The 21,931-nt window shown below is 40.6% G+C and overlaps 1 protein-coding gene across 2 annotated transcripts; it reads right to left on the bottom strand.

Annotated features, from left to right (window-relative positions):
• Window positions 1–256: 256 nt before the first annotated feature.
• On the bottom strand, window positions 257–21,439 carry PLA2G12B (phospholipase A2 group XIIB). 2 transcript variants are annotated; one of them, XM_055324810.1, is made up of 4 exons: window positions 21,097–21,439; window positions 10,210–10,298; window positions 6,295–6,460; window positions 257–956 (listed from the first exon to the last, which is right to left on the bottom strand). In XM_055324810.1, exons 1-4 carry the CDS (start codon window positions 21,305–21,307, stop codon window positions 835–837), a joined length of 588 nt encoding a protein of 195 aa, XP_055180785.1. In that variant the 5' UTR covers window positions 21,308–21,439; the 3' UTR covers window positions 257–834. The 2 variants fall into 2 exon arrangements, with proteins under 2 accessions (XP_055180785.1, XP_055180786.1); XM_055324811.1 differs by having other exon boundaries at window positions 257–953.
• Between the last annotated feature and the right edge of the window lie 492 nt (window positions 21,440–21,931).

Genomic DNA, 21,931 nt, shown 5'->3' with positions numbered 1-21,931 from the left:
TTTGTTTTTTAATGCTCCTCTGGTGCTTCTAATCTGCAGTCAGGGTAGAGAACCATAGTTTAGGGATTGACCATTTGTGTCTCCTCAGATTTCAGGGACTTTTCCTGGCTTTCTTCAGTCGCAATTTTTACCAAGTGCTTCTCAGATCTTAACATGACACTAATACCACTTAGGAATTGGGAATATCAGCAGGAATAGTTCACTGAAGGAAAAAATGGAACCTCTAACAACATCTGATCTCCACCTCCAATGGCCTCAACCAGGTAAGTCTCTGACTTTGCCCGCCTGTTCTTATCTCTTCAGCCAGTGAGAATGATGGTTATCATTGGTGGAACTTACCGAGATGGGTTCTGTTCTCTTCTAAATGAAATGGAAGCACATTGGAGATAATGGAATTCATCATCTCTTTTCTAAAAAGTACACTTTATTAAATATGAGATGCTGACTGGCAACTAAGATATGGACCAGAGGAAAGTCCTTGCCTCGCAAATGGTTGAACTCTGTAAAATTTCACTTAAGAATGTAATTACCCAGTCCAGGAATCCCAGTATTTTCGTCTTTATTTTAGTCTTTAAGAACTGAGTTCCAGACAATATGTCTTGGTTGGGGCATCCAGTGTTAAAATGAAGAATAGTCTTCAAATATTTCCATGGCTTTTTTCCAATTCTCCTCAAAGGATGGGACTCACTTTCCAGCTGTAGAACAAGGTTTTCTTTCTCTTGCTTTGTGGTATCCAAACTTTTGGAAGCAAGGATGAGACACATCTGCCACACTACCCTCTCAGAGACTGACAGCTGTGGCGTCACTCAAAACCAGGAAGGGAGCACCTCTTTTTCACAACTCTTCTTTCTCCTCTTCTGCACAGATGCACGCTGCACGTTGGCTATTCATAAAAGGTCGGCAGCCCAAGGTCCACACAGTATTGAACACGGTATCAACCAGAGAATCACAGGCTACTTGAAAAAAAAATGAAGAGAAGTAAAAGGTTAATATACAAAACTATCCCAAGTGGTTTGAGTAATTTTAAGAAGCAATGTAATTCCAAGGATGACATACCAGGATGACATCATCCTACTTAAGGCCTTAATCCAAATACAGAATTAAAAAGAAAAACATACATGTAGAAGAAGCTTTTTCATTAGCTTCCATCCAATCTAGTAAAGCAGAATACATTTGGGGGTACTCTTCTTTTGTGGGCCTCCAGGTCTAAATCATGTTTAGCAATCAGAATCTCCCATACTCCATGGAACTCTACCATTTGTGCAGAACATTCCCTCAGGTAACTGTATGTTTCCTACAGCTTTCTCTGTCCAGGTGTGGGATAATTAACAGTTCACTCATTGAAAAACCATGTGTATTGGTCAGCCAATCTGTTAGGTAAGGGATACAAAGACCAAAGAGATGCCAGCTCAAGTACTCGCAGTTTGGACTAAGAGGTGGACAGGATGGGCAGGTAAACAATGGTTACACTACACCATTATGGAAGTGACATCAAGGTGGTATGGGAACCCCCAGAAAGAGTCTCTATCCCTTTAGGGGCAAGGGTTATTAGGGAAGGGAAGGCATCTCAGAACATCTTCCATTAGAATTTTGATAGGGATTACATTGAAACTAGATTGTTTTGGGTATGCACATTTTAAGCATATTGAATCTTTTCATCCATGATCACAGAATATCTTCCCATTTTTTTGTGTCATCCTCAGTTCTTCCATCAATGTCTTATAGTTTTCAATGCACAGGTCTTTCACCTCCTTGGTTAAATTTATTCCTGGGTATTTTATTCTTTCTGATGCTGTCGTAAATGAAATCTTTTTCTTAATTTCTCTTTCTGATAATTCATTATTAGTGTATAGAAACAAAACTGATTTTTGTATATTAATTTTGTATCCTGCAACTTTACTGAATTTGCTTATTAGTTTTAAGTTTTTTGGTGGAGTCTTTAGGATTTTCCATATATGATATCATGTCATTTGCAGTGACAGTTTTACATTTTCCATTCCAATTTGGATATCTTTTATTTCTTCTTTTTGCCTAATTTCTCTGGCTAAAATACTTCCAATACTATGTTAAATAAAAGTGGTGAAAGTGGGCACCCTTGCCATGCTCCTGATCTTAGAGGGAAAGCTTTCCCCTTTTCTCCATTGAGTGTTTTGTTAGCTGTGGGCTTATCATGCATGGCCTTTATTATGTTGAGGTATGTTCCCTCTATACCTACTGTGTTGAGAGTTTTTACCACAAATGGATGTTGAATTTTGTTAAATGCTTTTTCTGCATCTTTTGTGATGACCATATGATATGCTTCATTTTGTTGATATGCTTCATTTTGTTAATGTGGTGTATCAGATTGTCTGATTTACTGATGTGAAACAATTTTGCATCCCTTCTGTAAATCCCACTTGATCATGATGTTTGATCCTTTTAATGTATTACTGAATTAGTTTTGCTAATATTCTATCAAAGACTTTGCATCTATATTCATCAAGGATATTGAAATTTTCTTTTCTTGTGGCGCCCTTGTCTAGTTTTGGTATCGGGGTAATGCTGGCCTCATAAGGTGAGTTTGGGAGTGTTCCCTCTTCTTTTATTTTTTTAAAGACTTTGAGAAGGATTGGCATTAATTCTTCTTTAAATGTTGAAGCCTGGGCAGCCCCAGGGGCTCAACGGTTTAGCGCTGCCTTCGGCCCAGTGGTGTTTTTTGTTTGTTTGTTTGTTTTGCTATTCATAATATTTTATTATTTGAATAAAATTGTGATGTTATAAGTAGAAATTCTGCAAAAGAAGAAAATATTCAAAGAGTGTATTCTAAAATTTAAAGTGATCATTTGTTAGGTATAAGTACGGATACTTTGTTGATTTTTTTTTTTTTTTACTATAAGCATGCATTAATCAGAGAATCAGAGTTAATTAGAAAAAAGGAAAAAAAAATCTTGTCAATTGGCTCTTTCCTGACAAGCTCTTCTTGGATCTGTGACATCCGTTTTCTGATGTCGGGACATCTGCTGATCCTGGCGATCCAGGATCAAGTCCCATGTCAGGCTTCCTGCATGGAGGCTGCTTCTCCCTCTGCCCTTGTCTCTGCTTCTGTGTGTGTGTGTGTGTGTGTGGTGTGTGTGTGTGTGTGTGTGTCTTTCATGAATAAATAAATAAAGGCTTTAAAATAAATAAATAAATAAATATGTTGAAACCATTTCAATGGCTTATTAATTCTTCTTTAAATGTTAAAGCCACTTTAAAAAGTCCATCTTGTTCTTTCCTTTGTGGGGAGATTTTTTTTTAATTTTTTTTTATTTATTTATGATAGTCACACACAGAGAGAGGGAGAGGCAGAGACACAGGCAGAGGGAGAAGCAGGCTCCATGCACCGGGAGCCCGACGTGGGATTCGATCCCGGGTCTCCAGGATCGCGCCCTGGGCCGAAGGCAGGTGCTAAACCGCTGCGCCACCCAGGGATCCCCTGTGGGAAGATTTTTGATTGCTGATTCAACCACCTTACTAATAGTCTGTTCAGATTCTATTTTTTCATTATTCATTCTTTGTAGATTGTATGTTTCTAGGAATTTACCCATTTCACAGTTGTCTAATTTGTTAGTATATAATTATTCATAGTAATCTCTTGTGATCCTTTGTATTTCTGTGATACCAGTTGTAATGCCTCCTCTTCCATTTCTGACTTTTTTATTTGGGTCCTCTCTCTTTTGTTCTTAGCGAGTCTAGCTACAGTTTGTCTATTTTGTTCATCTTTTTATAAAAGACTGGTTCCTAGTTTAATTTACATCTTTTCTATTGTTATTTTAGTCTTCATTTAATTTATTTCTGCTCTGATCTGTGTTATTCCCTTTCTTCTACTAACTTTGGGCTCCATTGTTTTTCTTTTTCTCATTCCTTGAGGTATAAATCTAGGTTCTTCTATTCAGGGTTTTTCTTTTATTCTTGATGTAGGCATTTATGTCTATGAATTTCCCTCTTAAAACTGCTTTTGCTGCATTTCATAAGTTTAAGTATGTTTTGTTTCCATTTTCATTTGTCTCAATATTTTTTTTTATTTCTCGTTTAGTTTCTTCTTTGACACCTTGTTTTGTACCATTTGTTTATTTGCTGCCTACATTGCTCTCACCACTTCTATTCAATATTGACTGGAAGTTCTAGATCGGAAAATTGGCAAGAGGAATATATAAAAGGCATTGGAAAGGAAGATGATATGTAGATGGTATTATCTTCTGTAGAGAAAAACCTAAGGAATTTACTAAAATCTATCAAAATTAACACATGAGTTCAGCAAGGTTGCCAGATAATAGATCAATATACAAAATCAGTTGTATTTCTGTACATTATTAATGAATAATCTGAAAGTAAAATTAATAAAATTTTATTTACAATAACAACAAAATAAATAAATTAATGCTTATGAATAAATTAAACAAAGGAGTATGAGATTTGTGCTCCAAAACTATAAGGCATTATTGAAAGAAATTAAAGAAGATCCAAGTAAATGGAAAGATTCATGTTTATTTATCAGAAAACATAATATTGTTAAAAGGATAACATGCCTCAAATTATCTACAGATTTAACAAAAGCCCTATCAAAATTTCAACTGCCATTTCTTGCAGAAATTGACAAGCTGAACCTAAAATTCATATGGAAATACAAGGGATTCAGAATATTCAAAACAATCTTGAAAAAGAACAAAGTTGAAGGACATTTCCTGATTTAAAAGTTTACTACAAAACCACAGTAATAAAGACTGTGTGGTACTGGCATAGATCAATGGAACAGAATTGAAAGTCTAGAAATAAACACTGAATTTATGTTCAATTAATTTTTGATAAGAGTGCAAAAAAACAATTGAATGTGAGAAAGAATAGTCTTTCAACAATATGCAGGCACATCTGTATATCCATATACAAAAGAATGAAGTTAGACCTCTTACACCATACACAAAAGTTAACTAAAAGTGGATCATATACCTAAAAAGCTAAAACAAAATCTTAGAAAAAAATTTAGGAGCAAATCTTTGTGACCTTGAGTTTAAGCAAAGCCTTCTAACATGACACCAAAAGTACAAGCAACAAAAGGAAAAAAAATAGATAAACTGTACCTAAAATATTAAACTTCTGCTTTGCAAGTAATTTCATCAAAAAAGTGGAAAAAAAAACCCACAAAATGAGAGAAAATATTAGGTAGGATAGGGCTGGATCAGAAAGGGCTATGTATATCCTACTAAGGAATTTGGATTTAATCCCAAGGAAGAGGAACCAATTGAAGGATTTACACAGAGAGTAGAAATTACCAGATTCATGTGGTACAAAAATATATCTGGTCCCTATGGGGGAAAATAGATCAGATGGGACCCAGAGATTAAATTAACTTGCAGTAACCAGGCAAGTGGCATATCAAAGAGATAGGAGAAATAAATCAATAGAACATTGCTTAGAGGAAGTAACTTGACCTAACTCTAGATTAGCAGCAGGCACTTATTCACCTTTTGTAGATACAGATAGAGTGATACTCCCTTTTACAGGGCCTAACTAATTATTCATATTTTCAAGCCTTCACACTTCAGGACTACACTCTAGACATTGATCTATGAAAACGATCCAAGATTCTTTCTACTGCTGACTTTCTCAGGGGCATGAGGCCAGCTCCTTATAAGATTAAACTTCAAACTTTGCCAACTAAAAATATATAATGCTAATACCTGGATGTAATTTTCTGGCTTCAGAAACTAAAGGATTACAACTTTCCGTAAGGTGAATCAGGGAAAAGAAATCACACAATCAGCAATCAGTGATAGAAACTAGGTAGCTAAGCAGTTGACTAAAAATAATTATCCTCAAGTATATAGAGAGAGCTTTACACAAAAAAAGATAAGTTTTAAAACCCTATTTCCCTAACTGAAAACAAAATAAGGAAAAAAGAGCTTAAACCAAACCAAATGGTCCTCTACAGAATTACTCCTAATAGGGAAAATTATTTAATAGTGGAATGAATAACCAAAGCCAGTTGGGCAACCCTTTCTCTGATCTTGAAGGATAGATTTTTATATCTCTGGGAAGACTTTGGTGTGGCACTGTCCATCAGGAGTGGTGCCAGCAGCTCCTGGGCAGAACAGCAAGAACTTTAGTGAAGGAATGCCCAGACTCTTCCTTCGCCCATCTTAGATTTGTCACAGTGTTCTATAAGAAAGTTCAGCAAGCTCTGATGGTCTCTTTGTGTAACGGGGTTCTGGATACATTTCTGTATGAAAACAGGAACAAAACTCCCTGCTTACCAGACGATGCCCTTAAGATACCTACCTGCCACATTAGAGACAAAGCCCAGACTCCGCTTCAGATCAGAACAGATAGAATGAAGACACCATCGGAATTTTGCATCACAGCGATACTTATTGGCACCACAAGTGTCATAACAGACATCCAGCTGGTTGCAGCACTTGGTCATTGCTGGAATGCCGAAGTCCATCTGGAGAAAAGTGAATGAAAGAAAGAGAAGGAAGAAAATGCTACGTTTAGACCTTAGGCAACCTTGCCCTCCCTGTTATTAACTTACCAGTTCTCAGATTCCGATTATACATGCAGATCAATTCAGAAACACCAACTGGAGAGAATACATCAGGTTGACAGTCACAGGATGTTAAGTTTCAGTCATGGTTTGGTTATTAGTTTATTAACTCTGAGTAGCCTATTTTCTTCTTTTTCTTTTAGATTTAGCAATTTTCAAATTCACAGGCCATGACAGTGATGAAAATAGAGATCAGAAGGTTAGTGAAGACAGAGCTGCAGGACTTCCAAATTCAACTAAAGCCTAAGATATGAGATTTTGCTTGAGCAAAGGATCTGAAAGCTCAGAATTATGAAAAATTAAGCCTCGTTTCATCAAGAAGTCATCAGCATTTATTAGGGACCCATCTCATATAGCACTGTTTTAAAGGTTTGTGTGTCAGGGAGCACAGTGAGCTGTAGAGCACATGATTCCTGACCATAGGGGGACAGCAGTCAAATGGCAAGAGCCAACACACACACACACACACACACACACAGATATATGTATTAAGCATCTTATAAACAATTGTAAATGTTGTGCATAAACTGAGTAACTAAGTTCATAGAATGCCAAATCTAGAGTTTGATAACTCTACATGGGTTTTTTTTTTTTTTTTTTTTTGAGAGGATGATTAGGAGTGAAAGTAGACTTAAGGTGTAGCAGGTAAAAAAAAGGAGGTATGAGCAAATCATATGTGTGCAAGTCAGTTTGTTTAGTCTTTCAGGGGTCTTAGCAGGGATTTTTTGTTTGTTTGTTTATTGTGTTTTAAATTAGGGAGAAAGGCAAGTTGATGGATGACCCTGACTTCCAAAATAACCAGGAAGAATTGATAAAGATTCTCAAACAAGGAAGGGGCATGATAGAATGAGTGATTACAGAGAGCAATTGTTTGGTGGTATGTGAAAAATTTTGGAATGAGGGTGTCTAGACAAAGGCAGAGCATCTTAGAATCTTTTGTGGTTCTTCTGATCATACAGACTTGGACCTGAGGGGAAACTGTGGAAATCTGATTTCACAATATGGATGGGGATTGATGAACCAGCTATTAGAGATCCTTTCCACTTGGGTCTCCTGAAGTGTTCCCTTACTTGAATTTTTGCTCCAAGGCCACCTAAAGCAGAGTAGTGACCTTGGTAGTTTAAAATGCCCTTGTGAGAGAAGAAATGTGTGGGAGATATCAGAAAGGGACACAGAACATAAAGACTTCTAACTCTGGGAAATGAACTAGGGGTGGTGGAAGGGGAGGAGGGCGGGGGGTGGGGTGAATGGGTGACGGGCACGGAGGGGGACACTTGACGGGATGAGCACTGGGTGTTATTCTGTATGTTGGTAAATTGAACACCAATAAAAATTAATTTATAAAAAAAATAAAATAAAATGCCCTTGTGAGAAAAAGAAAAAAAAACACATTGTTACATTAAGAGGTAATGTAACTCATTAGACAAGGCAACAGCCTGGGCTCTGCACTTCTGGGCAGATTCCTATCATTTGATTTCTGCAGTAAACCATTTTGCTTGTACCTCATCCCTACAACTAAACATATATCATCACAGCAGAGGTGCCTGCAAATTTGATGAGTATAGTCATTCTCATTCAATTCAACTCAATTGGAAACTCTTGAACTAGTTCTAAACAATACTAGTACCAATAAACAAAATGACATTACTCCCAAAATTACTCCCAAAATAGAGTGCCTACTGTCGTTGAAAACTGACCTCTGTGCTCTGGAGCCAAAATGTGTAATATGAAGACAGAGTCTGGGGCTAAAATAGGGAGCTAGTTTATTCCTTTGCCAGGCAAAGGAGGCTGCAGCAGGCTAATGCCTCCTAGACTACAAGCAAGCCCCGGGGTGAGCAGCTGAGAGGTTTTATAGGAAATTACAGGGTTGGGGGCAGTTTCAGTAGGAATCTGATTTATGCTGCCAGCATGTCCCTTATGTTTTCAAGCATGGGTGCCAGCCCTCCAAATCTCGTTACTCGGTATCAACTCCAAACCAAGTTCCTAGAACAAAGATTCTACAGGAAAAACAGTGAAGGGGAGAGGGAAGTTTCCAGGATAAGAAAGAGAAAAGTTTGTTCACAAGTCAAGCCTTGCTGAAGCATTAATGTGTCCATCTTAATTTCCATCCACTTTTACATTCCCATAGAGGTTTCAGTACCACTTCCATAGCTTCTAAATTGGCATCAAGTACATGAGCTAAAAACAAGGATTTCTCTAATATAAATATATATTTGAAAAGCTTGCCTTTCTTCTGTGTCCATATGCATATTGATGAGCATAGACAAGGCGGGACATATAGCTGGGCAGGTCATGCAGTATGCAAGAGTGTCATATGAAAAGGGCCACCTTCCCATGGGATATCATAGATTTGTGTACTAATTGAGAAAAATACCTAGCCAGGGCACCTGGGTGGCGCAGTTGGTTAGGCATCTGACTCTTGGTTTCAGCTCAGGTCCTGATCTCAAGGTCATGGGATCGAGCCCTGAGTCAGGCTCTGCGCTCAGCAGAGTCTGGTTAAGATTCTCTCTTCCTCTGCCCCTCCCCCCATGCTCTCTTTCTCTCTCTCTCTAAAATAAATCTTTTTTTAGAAAAAAGAAAAATGTCTAGCCAGTGGCAGTGAAATTTCCTCTTCTAACAGTATATTGAGATAAAGTTCTGACAAATGGAAGAGGCGAGGGGACAGTTTTCCAATTTGCACAAAAATGCGTTGGTGGGCAGCATTTTTGATAGAAGAATAAACATTAAGCTGCTTAGAAAACTATTACAAAGTAAATCTTTTGAATCAGCAGAAAAGTGAGGTTTAGCCTGTTTAAGACACAATTCAAAAATCATGGCTTAGGGGCGCCAGGGTGGCTCTGTCTGCTAAGCCTCTGTCTCCGGCTCAGGTCACAACCCAGGGTGCTGGGATCAAGTTCCGTGTGGGAGCCTGCTTCTCCCTCTGCCCCTCCCCACACCTCGAGCTCTCTCGTGTGCTCTCTCACTCTCTCTCTCAAATAAATAAATAAAATCTTTAAAAAAAATCACAGCTTAGATATGAAATCCTTCTACCTACATTTTACATAACATCTCTTTTCTGAAGTAAAAAAAGATAAAGGGGCCTCCAAGAGGTCTTAAAATAAATCAGTTTATTACTTGTTTTCATGGGAGGCCAGGGGTTTGAGAAACAGCCAGCAGTTTAGCCAGTGGCAGATTGGGGGCAAGGGTGGGGCTGGGGGCTGGATGCTTGTGAGTGGGTGTGTGCAGATTACTATGACCTTGATACTCTAAACATACTTGGTTCGGTGCTACCAGCCTGAAATCAACCACTTGCAAAAGTATCTATGGTCAGTGCCAATGGCTCCAGCACATCACAGGAAAAGTCTCACTAAATTTAAGAAGTCAAACTTGTTAGATTTCAGATGAAGTGATGTCTGATCCGCTAAGATTTGGCTGATACTAGCAGAGGTGATTTTGAAGTTCACTACACAAGGTCTTATCTGAGGACAGCTGTCTCTGATGAAAGGAAATCAGGTGATTTCTCTGAAAATTATCTCCCTTACTCTGCATCCAGTTTAAAGTAATTATACTGCTCAACTATATTCCCTAAGTTATCACTCTGATCACTGATAACTCTTGGACTTGCCTCAGTTAAAACAATCAACTAAGAAAATAATGATGGTGGTACATACACTTTCTGGTATCTTAAGACCCAGGAAATAGGAGCTGCAGCCGTTGGGCTCCTGAGGCTTGTAGCCGGGTCTGGGCATTGGTGCCTTTCCTAGCAGGAGAAAGAAAGGAAAGAAGCAGGAAGAAATATTTAGAAATTAAGCATTTGGGAACATTCATCAGATAAAAATTATCTAAAAACATATGCAACTTTTCCTTTAAAAGTTATCATTCCTCAAAAAAATAAAAAATAAAAGTTATCATTCCTCACCAGATATTCACATCCCAGTTAGGTGGTAATGATGCTAATGATAATGATAATGTCATAAAAGGGTAATGACCTTCAGATTAGTTTGGCATTTTTCTCCTATTCTCAAAGACTTTCATGAATATTCATTTACTAATAATTCTAATGTTTCTTTTGTTTCTGTTAGCTTTTTTCTTTTCTAATTTTTCTTTTATTTAAAATCAGTTTGTTAGCATATAGTGTATTATTGGTTTCAGAGGTGAAGTTTAGTGATTCATCAGTTGGATCTAACACCCAGTGCTCATTACATCACATGACCTCTTTAATGGCCATTACTTAGTTATCCCCTCCTCCCCTTCCAGTGACCCTCAGTTTGTTTCCTGTAGTTAAGGGTCTCTTATGGTCTGTCTCCTCTTTGATTTTGCCTTATTTTATTTTTCCCTCCCTTTCCCTATGATCCGCTGTTTCATTTCTTAAATGCCACATATGAGTGAAATCAAATGATATTTGTGTTTTTTTGACTTATTTCACCTAGCATAATACCCTTTAGTTCTATCCACATCATTGCAAATGGTAAGATTTCATTTTTTTTGATGGCCAAGTAATATTCCGTTGTATATAAGTACCACTTCTTCTTTATCCATTTATCTGTCAATGGACATCTAGGCTCTTTCCATAGTTTAGCAATTATGGACATTGCTGCTATAAACATTGGATTGGGGTGCAGGTGCCCCTTCAAATCACTATGTTTGTATCCTTTGGATAAATATACAGTTGTCCAATTGCTGATCATACGGTAGCTCTATTTTAACTTTTTTGAGGAAACTCCATATTGTTTTTCAGAGTGGCTGTACCAATTTGCATTCCCACAAAGGTATAAGAGAATTCCCTCTTTCTCTGCATCCCCACCAACATCTGTTATTTCCTGACCTGTTAATTTTAGCCATTCTGACTGGTGTGAGGTGATATCTCATTATGGTTTTCATTTGTATTTCCAGGATGACAAGTAATGTGGAGCAATTTTTCATGTGTCTGTTGGCCATTTGCATGTATTCTTTGGAGAAATGTCTCTATTTCTTCTGCCCATTTCTTGACTAGTTTATTTGTTTTGGGGGTGTTGAGTTTGATAAGTTCTTTATAGGTTTTGGATATTAGCCCTTTATCTGATAAGACATTTGCAAATATATCGCTTGCTTCTTAGTTTTGTTGACTGTTTCTTTGATGTGCAAAAGCTTTTTATCCTGATGAAGTCCCAATCATTCATCTTTGCCTTTGTTTGTCTTGCCTTTGAAGATGTGTCTAGCAAGAAGTTGCTGTGGACAGCCTAGGTCAAGGAGGTTGCTGCCTGTGTTCTCCTCTAGGATTTTGGTGGATTCCTATCTTACATTTAGGTCTTCATCCATTTTATCTTTGTGTAAGGTTTAAGAAAATGATCCAGTTTTGTTATTCCGCATGTGTCTTTCCAATTTTCCCAGCACCACTTGTTGAAGAAACTTTTTTCCGTTGGATATTTTTTTTTTGCTTTGTTGAGGATTAGCTCACCATAGAATTGAGGGTCAATTTCTGGGTTCTCTATTCTGTTCCATTGATCTATATGTCTGTTTTTGTGCCAGAACCATATTGTCTTGATGATTACAGCTTTGTAATACAGCCTGAAGTCCGGAATTGTAAAATTGTAAATATTTATGCTCCTAACTTAGGAGCACCAATTATATAAACCAGTTAACAACAAAATGAAAGAAACTCATTGACAATAATACAATAATAGTAGGGAGAGCATGAGCAGGGGGTGGGGTTGGAGGGCAGAGAGGGAGGGAGAAGCAGACTCTCCACTGAGTGGGAGCCCAATGCAGGGCTCAGTCCCAAGGTCCTGAAATCATGATCAGAGCCAAAAGCAGATGCCTAACCACCCAGGTACCCCTCTTCATTATTCTTAAAAATTGTTTTGACTCTTTTGGACCTATTGTCTTGCAACTGAATTTTAGAATCAACTTAGTAAAGTCTATCAGACGTAGTGCAGGATTTTGATTGAAAATACATGGATTTTATAGATTAATCTGGAAACAACTGACTTTCTTAGAATATACTGTCTTCCTAAACAAGGGCATAATACAGTTTTCTATCTACTTGTGTCTTCCTTTATGTCCCTCAGTAGAGTATTATAATTTTACCATGTATTTATTCTATCCCCTACATACTGTATTATTCAGATGCTTAAACAAGATAGAATATATTATAATCTAGAATTGTGGATATAGGCTTATATTGTAAATCTACACTTTTCTGCTTCTAGCTTTCTGATCTACCAGCCCTAGAATGGAACCCTAACTGTCATGGTTCAAATGGAACTTCAGCCAACACAACCATATTACAAGCAGGAGGATAAAAGAAGGAGGAAGAATGGTCACAGCCCCTCTCTTTAATAAACACACTCCAGAAGGATACACACATCGAACTTCCCTTTGGCCAGACCTTAATCAAACAGCAATACCTAGTTGCAAAAGCGGGTACCCATGAGCTTAAAATTGGGCAGGAAGGACTTATTACTACAGAGAAGGAGGAAGATATTAGGCTACAAGGATCATCTCTGCCACAATCTGTTTGGCATTTGTTTCTGTGGTACAGTGTTTATATAAAATCGTGTTCGAGATGTCCCCAGTGATCCCAGTCTCTTGGTGTTCACACCCTTGTGTGTTGATCCGTTGGTCTCTGTGACCTAGAGAATACGGCTGAAGTGGAGATATGTTGCTTCCAAGATGAAGTGATCTATCAGCCCTAGACAATCACTAATCGACTTTCTGTCTCTATAAATTTGCCAATTCTAGACATTCACATAAATGAAATCAATATGTGGCCTTTTGTGTCTGGCTTCTTTCACTTAGCATAGTATTTTCAAGGCCCATCCATGTTGTAGCATGGGTCAGTATTTCATTTCTTTTTATTGTCAATAAATATGATGAACATTTGGATTTTTTCCACTTTTTGGCTATTATGAAAAATGCTACTACAAACATTATTTTGTGTGGACAATATGCTTTCATTTCCCCATGAGAATAAAACTTCTGAGTCATATGCTAGCTCTGTTTAACATTTTGAGGAGCTACTAGACTATTTTCCAAAGTGGTGGCACGATTTTACATTCCCCACAGCAAAATAGAAGCGTTCTAATTTCTCCACATCTTCTCCTCCACTTGCTTTTTTTTCCCTCCACTTGTTAAAAACTGTCTTTTTAATTACAGCCATCCTAGTGAGTGTAAAGTGGTATCGCATGGTCATTTTGATTTGCATTTCCCTAATAACTAATTACATTGATCATCATTTCCTGTACTTATTAGCCACTCATGTCTTCCTTCCAAATACTTTTTCCCATTCTTTGGCTTGTCTTTTCACTTTTTTTTAAGATTTTTATTTACTTATTTGAGAGAGAGAGAGTATGAGCAAGGGGGAGGAGGAGAAAGAGAGGAAGAAGCAGACTACCCACTGATCAGGAGCCCTGATACAGGGCTCCATCCTAGGATCCTGGGATCATGACCTGAGCCAAAGGCGGATGCTTAACTGACTGAGCCACCCCCTGGCGCCCCTCTTTGTATGGGTATTAAAACTCATCCCTCAGCCCCTAGAATCTACATATGTTCCTGACAAAAAACTCCAAGTCAGCTCCTGCTCACCACTTTGGGACTGCTGTTCCTCTTCAGTTAGAACTTATAGGTTTTGCTTTATTCCATTCTAGCTTGAGGGTGTATTTTTTTAATGTTTTATTTTCGCCCAACATTTTATATTTGTAATGGAGAGGAACTGTGTTTATTGATGGGGCCTGCCAACCCACCAGTAATCCCTACACTACTTTTCCAAGGTCTTGAGAAATGTAACCTACCACTGATACCGATTCTGTATGTGTATCCATGTGTGTGTGTCTGTGTGTGTGTGTGTGTGTGTGTGTGTGAGAGAGAGAGAATTACCAGGAGTTGGGGAATGGGTAAAATGTGTTAAATAGTGTTAGTCATCAAATTACACATATGAAAATAATCACACTATGCCACAGATTAAATGTGAATTGTCCCCTGTAGGTAAGATGATTGTGGTGATTTTATTTTTTCTTTGGATTATTCTTTTACAAATGTCCTACACATACTAGCTTTATAGAAATTAGGGAGGAAATTTTTCATGAAGAAACAAATGTGTAAATTTTATGATAAAACTTCTCTAATAATTTTGTTGATAAAGAGCTTCTGCAGCAGATGCAGTGCCATTTCCTGGGTTACCCTCTGCCTTTTTCATTCTTGATGACTCATAGAAGATAAAATTCTCTATCCCAGATTGAAAGGTAATGGAACACCAACTACAGACACTTCCTACCTGTCCTGCTATTGATAGTTATTTTGTGTGTGTGTGTTTAATAGTTCATGATAGCTGTTCATGAATTTAATAGTTCATGAATTACATTTAGAAATGAAGCTTGTAAGAAAAGTTCATTTAAAAAAATATTTTTATTTATCTATCTGACACAGAGAGAGAGAGCACAAGCAAGAAGAGGAGGAGAGGGAGATGGAGAGGAAGAAGCAGGCTCTCCCCTGACCACAATGCAAGGCTTAATCCCAGGACCTTGGGATCATGACCCAAACAGAAGGTAGACACTTAACCTACTGAGCCACCTAGGTGCCCCTGAAAGAAATGTTCTAATAAAAAAGGTGATGGTTTGACTCTGGGCAGCAATAATTTACTATATCCTCAACTTATAGTTTGAGTAGTTTTAGGTTGTATGGAGTCTTTATAGTTTGATGTTTTGAGCCTAGGCATTGATAATACACTATGTCCACAGATTAATTTTATTGTCTGGTTTTGGCTATTTATAGGAGTGGGAGGCTGACAACTTGATCCTCTAGCTCAGGGGTTGGTAAACAATGACCCAAGACCAGCCCATTGCCTGTTTTTGTATAGCCTGCCAGCTAAAAATGTTCTTATATTCTTAAACGGTAGGGAGAAAAAAAGTAGTCAAAACAAGGATAATATTTTGTGACCTGTGAAAATGTCTATGAAGTTCAGATTTTAGTGTCCATGAAAATTTTAATTGGAACCCAGCAACAGTCATTTATTACATATTAGCTATGGCTGCTTTCACAGACAAAACGAGCAGAAGGTGGTTGTTATAATTGTGATGTGAGGATGGCTTTCTAAGCAAGATACAAAATTGAGAATCTGTAAAGAAAAAGACTGACAGACTTGATCTTATGAAAATGAAAAACTTCTGAACAAAATGAAACACCATAAAACATGTCAGACACTTAAAAGACAAATGAGGGTGTGCCTGGGAGGCTCAGCTGGTTAAGTGTCTGCCTTTGGCTCCAGTCATGATCCTAGAGTCCTGGGATCGAGCCCTGCATTGGGGCTTCCTGTTCAGCAGGGAGTCTGCTTCTCCCTCTCCCTCTGCCACTCCCCCTGCTAGTGTGCTCTCTGTCTCTCTCTCTCTGTCTCTCTCTCTCAGATAAATAAAATCTTTTTAAAAAAAAAAAATAAAATAAAATCTTTTAAAAGATAAATAAAAGGCAAATGAGATAGATTTAGGAGGCGAGTTAGTTAGAAAACCCAAGTTCGGCCACAGGCATGCACACTGCCTCCTGGACCCAGCCTTTCTTCTCTCTCAGTTTTGTCACTGAAAAGAACAGTAAAAACTACTGGGCTTTATTACTCAGGTCAAGGGTTATGTCTTCCCGGGAGGGTGTGTCCCTTCTCCCCACCCTGCTGGCTCCTGCAGAATCTGTGCTCCACTGGAAGTCCACTAAAGAATCAAAGTACTTTATTTAAAATGTATATCCTTCCAGGGGTGCCTGGGTGGCTCAGTCGGTTAAGCATCGACTCTTGATTTTGGCTCAGGTCATGATCTCAGGGTCATAGGATGAGCCCCAAATTGGGCTCATGCTCAGCAGGGAGTCTGCTTGAGATTGTCTCTCTCCCTCTCCCTCTGTCTCTCCCTCTCCCTCTGCTCCTCCCCAGCTCATGCATGCTCTCATGATCTCTCGCTCTCTCTCAAATAAGTAAATCTTAAAAAAAAAAAAAACATGTATATCCTTCCAAAAACACTCAAATGTGACATGAGGAACACATCAAGGGAACAAAGCAGAACTCTGACAATTTTACTGAAGCAATAAACTCTACTTCAGTTGCTAAAACAGATTAAGTTACCGCAGGAGGGAGGATGACCAAGTTGTCCTGGTTTGCCTGGGACTGCCCCCGTGTTAGTACTAAAAGTCCATATCCCAGGAATCCCTACCCCACCCTGCCTCTTTCCTCCGTCCCCAGCAGACCAGGACAGCTGGTCACCCTAGCAAAAGAACAATCTTTGTGGGATCCTGGGTGGCGCAACGGTTTAGCGCCTGCCTTTGGCCCAGGGCGCGATCCTGGAGACCCGGAATCGAATCCCACGTCGGGCTCCCGGTGCATGGAGCCTGCTTCTCCCTCTGCCTGTGTCTCTGCCTCTCTCTCTCTCTCTCTCTCTCTCTCTCTCTCTCTCTCTCTCTGACTATCATAAATAAATAAAAATTTTTAAAAAATTAAAAAAAAAAAAAGAACAATCTTTGCCTCTAAACCAGTGGCTAGGGCAGCCCCGGTGGCGCAGTGTAGCGCCGCCTGCAGCCTGGGGTGTGATCCTGGAGACCCGGGATCGAGTCCCACGTCAGGCTCGTTGCATGGAGCCTGCTTCTCCCTCTGTCTGTGTCTCTACCTCTCTCTCTGTGTGTGTCTCTATGAATAAATAAATAAAATCTTTAAAAAAAAATAAAATAAAAAATAAACCAGTGGCTATTTCTTTTTTTCAGGCTATGGATCCCCTAAGAATCTGATGAAGGCTGTGAATCCTTTCCCTGGAAAAATATATAAACTCACAGGTTCATAACACTTCGCTCTAGATTTTATAGAGACAAAAAGCCCTCTTGAAAAAAGATGACTGGGCAGCCCAGGTGGCTCAGCAGTTTAGCTCCTGCCTTCAGCCCAGGGCATGATCCTGGAGACCCAGGATCGAGTCCCACGTTGGGCTCCCTGCATGGAGCCTGCTTCTCCCTCTGCCTGTGTCTCTGCCTCTCCCTGTCTCTCTGTGTCTATCATGAATAAATAAATAAAATAAAAGAAGAAGACTGAAGTTTAGAGATACTTTTTCTAGAACTAAGTCCAAGAAGAAATTCATCATGAGGTCCTTTTAATCAAGCATGAGTGCAGATAGTGTCTTCAATCATGATTTACAAGACACAGAAACTCTGCTCCGGGTACCCTCATCCAGAGACCTTCATAAAGGCACAGAACATTTAAATCAGCATTTGATGATTTCTTCCAGAAGCTGAGAGGGTGTTGTCCAACTACTGGGATTTCTGTGTTTTTTAAATTTTTTAAAAAGATTTTATTGATTTATTCATGAGAGAGGCAGAGACATAGGCAGAGGGAGAAGCAGGCTCCCTGCGATCCCAGGACTCTGGGATCATGACCTGAGCCAAAGGCAGACGCTTAAACACTGAGCCACTCAGGTATCCTGTGTTTTTTAATTTTATGTTGAAAGAGAACTGGAAGGATCTGAAGGTATAGTTAACCTGTTCACCAGACCATCTTTCTCATAATGTTTATAAAATCTGCTTGGTATCTCCCATACCTAAGGTAGGTGTTATTAACATATTTATAAAAATGAGGCAACAGAAGTTGAGAGAGTTAGGTAACTTGCCCAAGGTCACCAGCAATGGAATTCACTCACCCTCACCCCCACCCCACCCCCAGTTCAAACCCATGATTTTTCCGTTACTAGTTATTTCTCAAAGTTTGGTTCCAGAACCACCTGAGCAGTTCCAGAGCCCTACCGCAGACCTACTGAATCAGAATCTCTTGGGGTGGGAGAGGGACTCTTGTTCACAGTAGTGCAGGCCCCTTGTAGCAATTGTGCTACATCTCCAATTGCTACCTGCTGAATCTCATTATATTTATAGCCTGTTCCTTGACAAGTACAGATTTTGTGTTGACATGAAAACAAGGCTGCTATAGATCTAAGAAGTGAGGAAACCAATGTCAGTGTTGTAGGGTACCAGGACACAAACGCACCTTCCCCTGTCTGAACAACCTATGGACTGAAGTTCTCCAAGAATGACCTTTCAAAATACTGCTCCATACCTTGACTACACTTGCTAATCACCCGGGAGACCTTAAAAATACTGATGTCTCCAACTCACGGAGATTCTGATTAAATTGGTTTGGGCAGCAGGAGCTTTTGAAGCTCCCCAGGTGCTTATAATTGCAGGGCCAAGATAGGACTATGGTTTTAAATAGTGAAGTAGAAATCAAATAGAATCTTTTTAAAAAGATTTTACTTATTCATGAGAGACAAAGACACAGGCAGAGGGAGAAGCAGGCTCCATGCAGGGAGCCCGATGTGGGACTCGATCCTGGGTCTCCAGGATCATGCCTTGGGCCAAAGGCAGGCGCTAAACCGCTGAGCCACCCAGGGATCCCTAGAAATTTTTTGCTTGTAGACTAATTGTTGCTAAGTTATTTCCTCTGACAAAAGATCACAGTCTTTAAAGCAGTTTTTTTTTTTTTTCTTTAGAAGTGTGGACTCAGGACCAGCAGCATCAGAATCACCTGGAAACTCGGCAAAGGCACATCCTCTGGCCCCACCCCTGACCTACTGCCCTACCCAATCAGAAACACGGGGGAGTAGCAATCTTTTTAAAGGAGCACACCAGGGGATTCAAAGCACAGGGGAGTTTGAGAACCACTGCTCTAGAGAGAGGCATTACACACAAGAAGTGTATCACAAAGCAAACTGAGAAAGGACAGAGACCCAGTTAATTATTAGGTATTATCTCTTCCAAAGATAGCTTGATTCATGATCAACTGAGAAGATATTTTGTGCTGTTTGGCCACAGCCTCTAGGTTTTCGAACTCCACCGGGTTCCAAAGGTAATAAGGCTTAACCCTGTATTTCCTACGTGTTTTTCAGGTCCCTCCTTGAACAGGCTCTGTTTTCAGAGCGAGTGGAGTTATTTGCCTTCCTGCAATGTCTCTGTTGACTATCCCCCACCCCCCACCAGTGACTGCTGACCCTGCCGGGGTCGAGGCTTGCAACCAAAATTTGCTGAAATCTTTTAATGCTCTTTTGCTAGAGAAGGAAGAAGGTTTGATTCTTGTTTCCCCCTAAAATTCCTGTGGTTATGTATTTGCTAAACCACAGTCTCTTATTATCTCTAGGAAGGAAAATAGCACCTGTATTTATTCAACCCGGGAAGCCAGTTAACCCCCTTCCTGCACCATTGCTGAGAGCTGGGTGAGCACAGTCCAGGGACAAGGCACCTCTGCATTTGTCCGGCCCACTTGGGACAGAGGTAGAGTTAGGGGCCCAGGGGGTCCTAGCACAGATCACTTTTTACCCTCTGGGATCTTCACAGAGAAGATGCAGCTCCTCTGTTCACCATAACTGTACCGGGTTGAAATCCGTGTCCTGTGAGACTCTGGGGTTCTGCTGCGAGGATGACCCATTGTCTCTGAGTCACTTGTGGTTTGTAAGGAAGTGATGTGCCCAGCTCGAAGGTAAAAAGAGTGAGACTGATGAGCCCAGCAATAAAGGAGCTTTTTCAAGTCTCTCTCCAAGCTGAGTTTCATCTGCTGAGTGTTTGGAGAAAACATTTCTCAAATGTTTTTCCTGCTAGGCTAGACTGACTCACCATTTTCGTCCAGTCCTGTGATGAAATATTTGATAAACTAAACCATAAAACTAATGCTGTGTGAAACTGTGTATGCTTTAGAAAATAATCTCTCCTCTGCATTCGAAGCTCCCCCTGCCTCCTGGCTGCAAGGGCCCAGGGCCCTGCTTTCTGCTGTGCTCACGTGACTCCCAGAGCAGAGAAGGGAGATATGGTGCCAGGGACTCCTTCTGGCAGCCTGAGTGCTCCCTGGTGCCCTCTCTACAACTCAGGCAAGGTGGTGCCTCCACCCATTCACAGTTGTACATGGGGCACCAGGCCTGAGGGGCAGCACGAGGCCTGCTCAGGGCCGCATCCATGCGGGCAGAGTTGGCTGGCGGCAAGGCCCCCTGCCCCCTGACAGCGTGCCATCGCTGATCCAGGCCGAAGCAGCAGGGCCTGCCCTCCTGGGAGCCCCTGAGGGACTGGCTGAGCTGGCAGGAGGGTGTGAACTGTGTGAGGGGGAAGGAGAATCCATCTCCAAGCTTAGCACGGGGGAGACTGAGGAAACTGCTTCCCCCGCTGGCAGAGGTTGCTCCAAATGTTCATCTCCAGTTTTCACCCCTAGGAACAACTCACAAAGACCCCTCATCTTCTCCTCCCCCCTCCCCCTGACCCCTGCTTCCAGTCCCTAAGTACTGGCCTCCCCACAAATTCATTAAAATGGCCTCAGGGAACCAGTCTCCCAGGAGTACATTTGTCAGAAAAGCTTGAGGAAGCTCAGTGAAATTTGTATTTCAGATAAACAACCAGTACTTTATAGGGTATGTCCCAAATATTTCAGATGTATTAACAAATGATTGGTTATTTGAAACTCACATTTCCCTGGGAGCCCTCTGTTTTTATTTGCTGAATCTGGCAAGCCGACCTAGGAAGTGGATGACAGGGATGACCCTGCTCCAGCTGTTCACAGGTCCACCTGGGAAGGGAAGGGAAGCAGGGCACGCACTCACCGTAGCGGCATCTGTACTGGCAGATTCCATTTTTCCCTCCGAGAAGCTCCAGAAAGGAATCAAAGTAGCTGTTGACAGATTCAAAGCTGCCCCTGATGTGCCGAAGGCCCCAGTCTGAATAGGACTCCTCGGCATCGGAGCTGGTGTCACTCTGAGCCAGGCCACCCCCCAGGCTGAGCCACAAAATCAGGAAGCTGGTGGCCAGCTTCATCCTGAAGCCAGGTAGGTACTGGGGTCTTCCTCAAACCCTGGCCAGTGTCCCAGGAAGTCCAGGTCCGAAGCCTGCTGGCCAGATGTCAAGCAGGACTGGAAAGGGGATTATCTGGAACACTCAATCTGTGTGTTCCCCAGAGGTGGACTTTAAACATAGCTATGGAGGTTGGGATGAGATCAGGGCAATTAGAAAGGGCAAAGGTTAGGCAGTGGGAGGGCCTGTCTAAGGGATGGCCAGTGAGAGAGAACACTTCAGAGTGGATTCCACAGGCCTGGAGGACAGAGATTAAGATGTTGGCCAACTTGTAGGGGGCTTGAGCCGTGGAGCAGTTGGAATTCTCCCCCAACCAGCTTGTTAACCTACTGATCTGTTACAAGTTTGGTTCTTCAGGGCCAGCCTCTTGACACAAGAGCTTGTCTGCAGGTCCCAGTGCCCCCTAAAGCCAGTCACCAGGGCATGGTCTTCAGGGAGATGTGGTGCGATGTCTTGAGGGCTCAGGAAACCCACAAAAGTAGGGAGTCAACAGTGTCACCTGTACCAATGGTCAGAATATTGTGAGTTTGCGCGAAGTGGGCTTCCAGACTTGGGACCCCGGCTTCTACCTTGATCCCTTCTTCTTGG

Source organism: Nyctereutes procyonoides, unplaced genomic scaffold (genome assembly GCF_905146905.1).
Source record: "Nyctereutes procyonoides isolate TBG_1078 unplaced genomic scaffold, NYPRO_anot_genome, whole genome shotgun sequence".
NCBI classification, from domain to species: Eukaryota; Metazoa; Chordata; class Mammalia; order Carnivora; family Canidae; genus Nyctereutes; species Nyctereutes procyonoides.
Note: the sequence above shows the minus strand (reverse complement) of the source record. Positions and strands in the feature narration are given on the sequence as shown.

Excerpts from the sequence above, each read along its gene's own strand:
- PLA2G12B (XM_055324810.1), bottom strand. The coding sequence starts at position 21,307 with ATGAAGCTGGCCACCAGCTTCCTGATTTTGTGGCTCAGCCTGGGGGGT. Across the intron at positions 10,299-21,096 it reads CCAGTACAGATGCCGCTACG|GAAAGGCACCAATGCCCAGA; the intron begins GTGAGTGCGTGC and ends TTCTCCTGCTAG. Across the intron at positions 6,461-10,209 it reads GTCTTAAGATACCAGAAAGT|ATGGACTTCGGCATTCCAGC; the intron begins GTATGTACCACC and ends ACTTTTCTCCAG.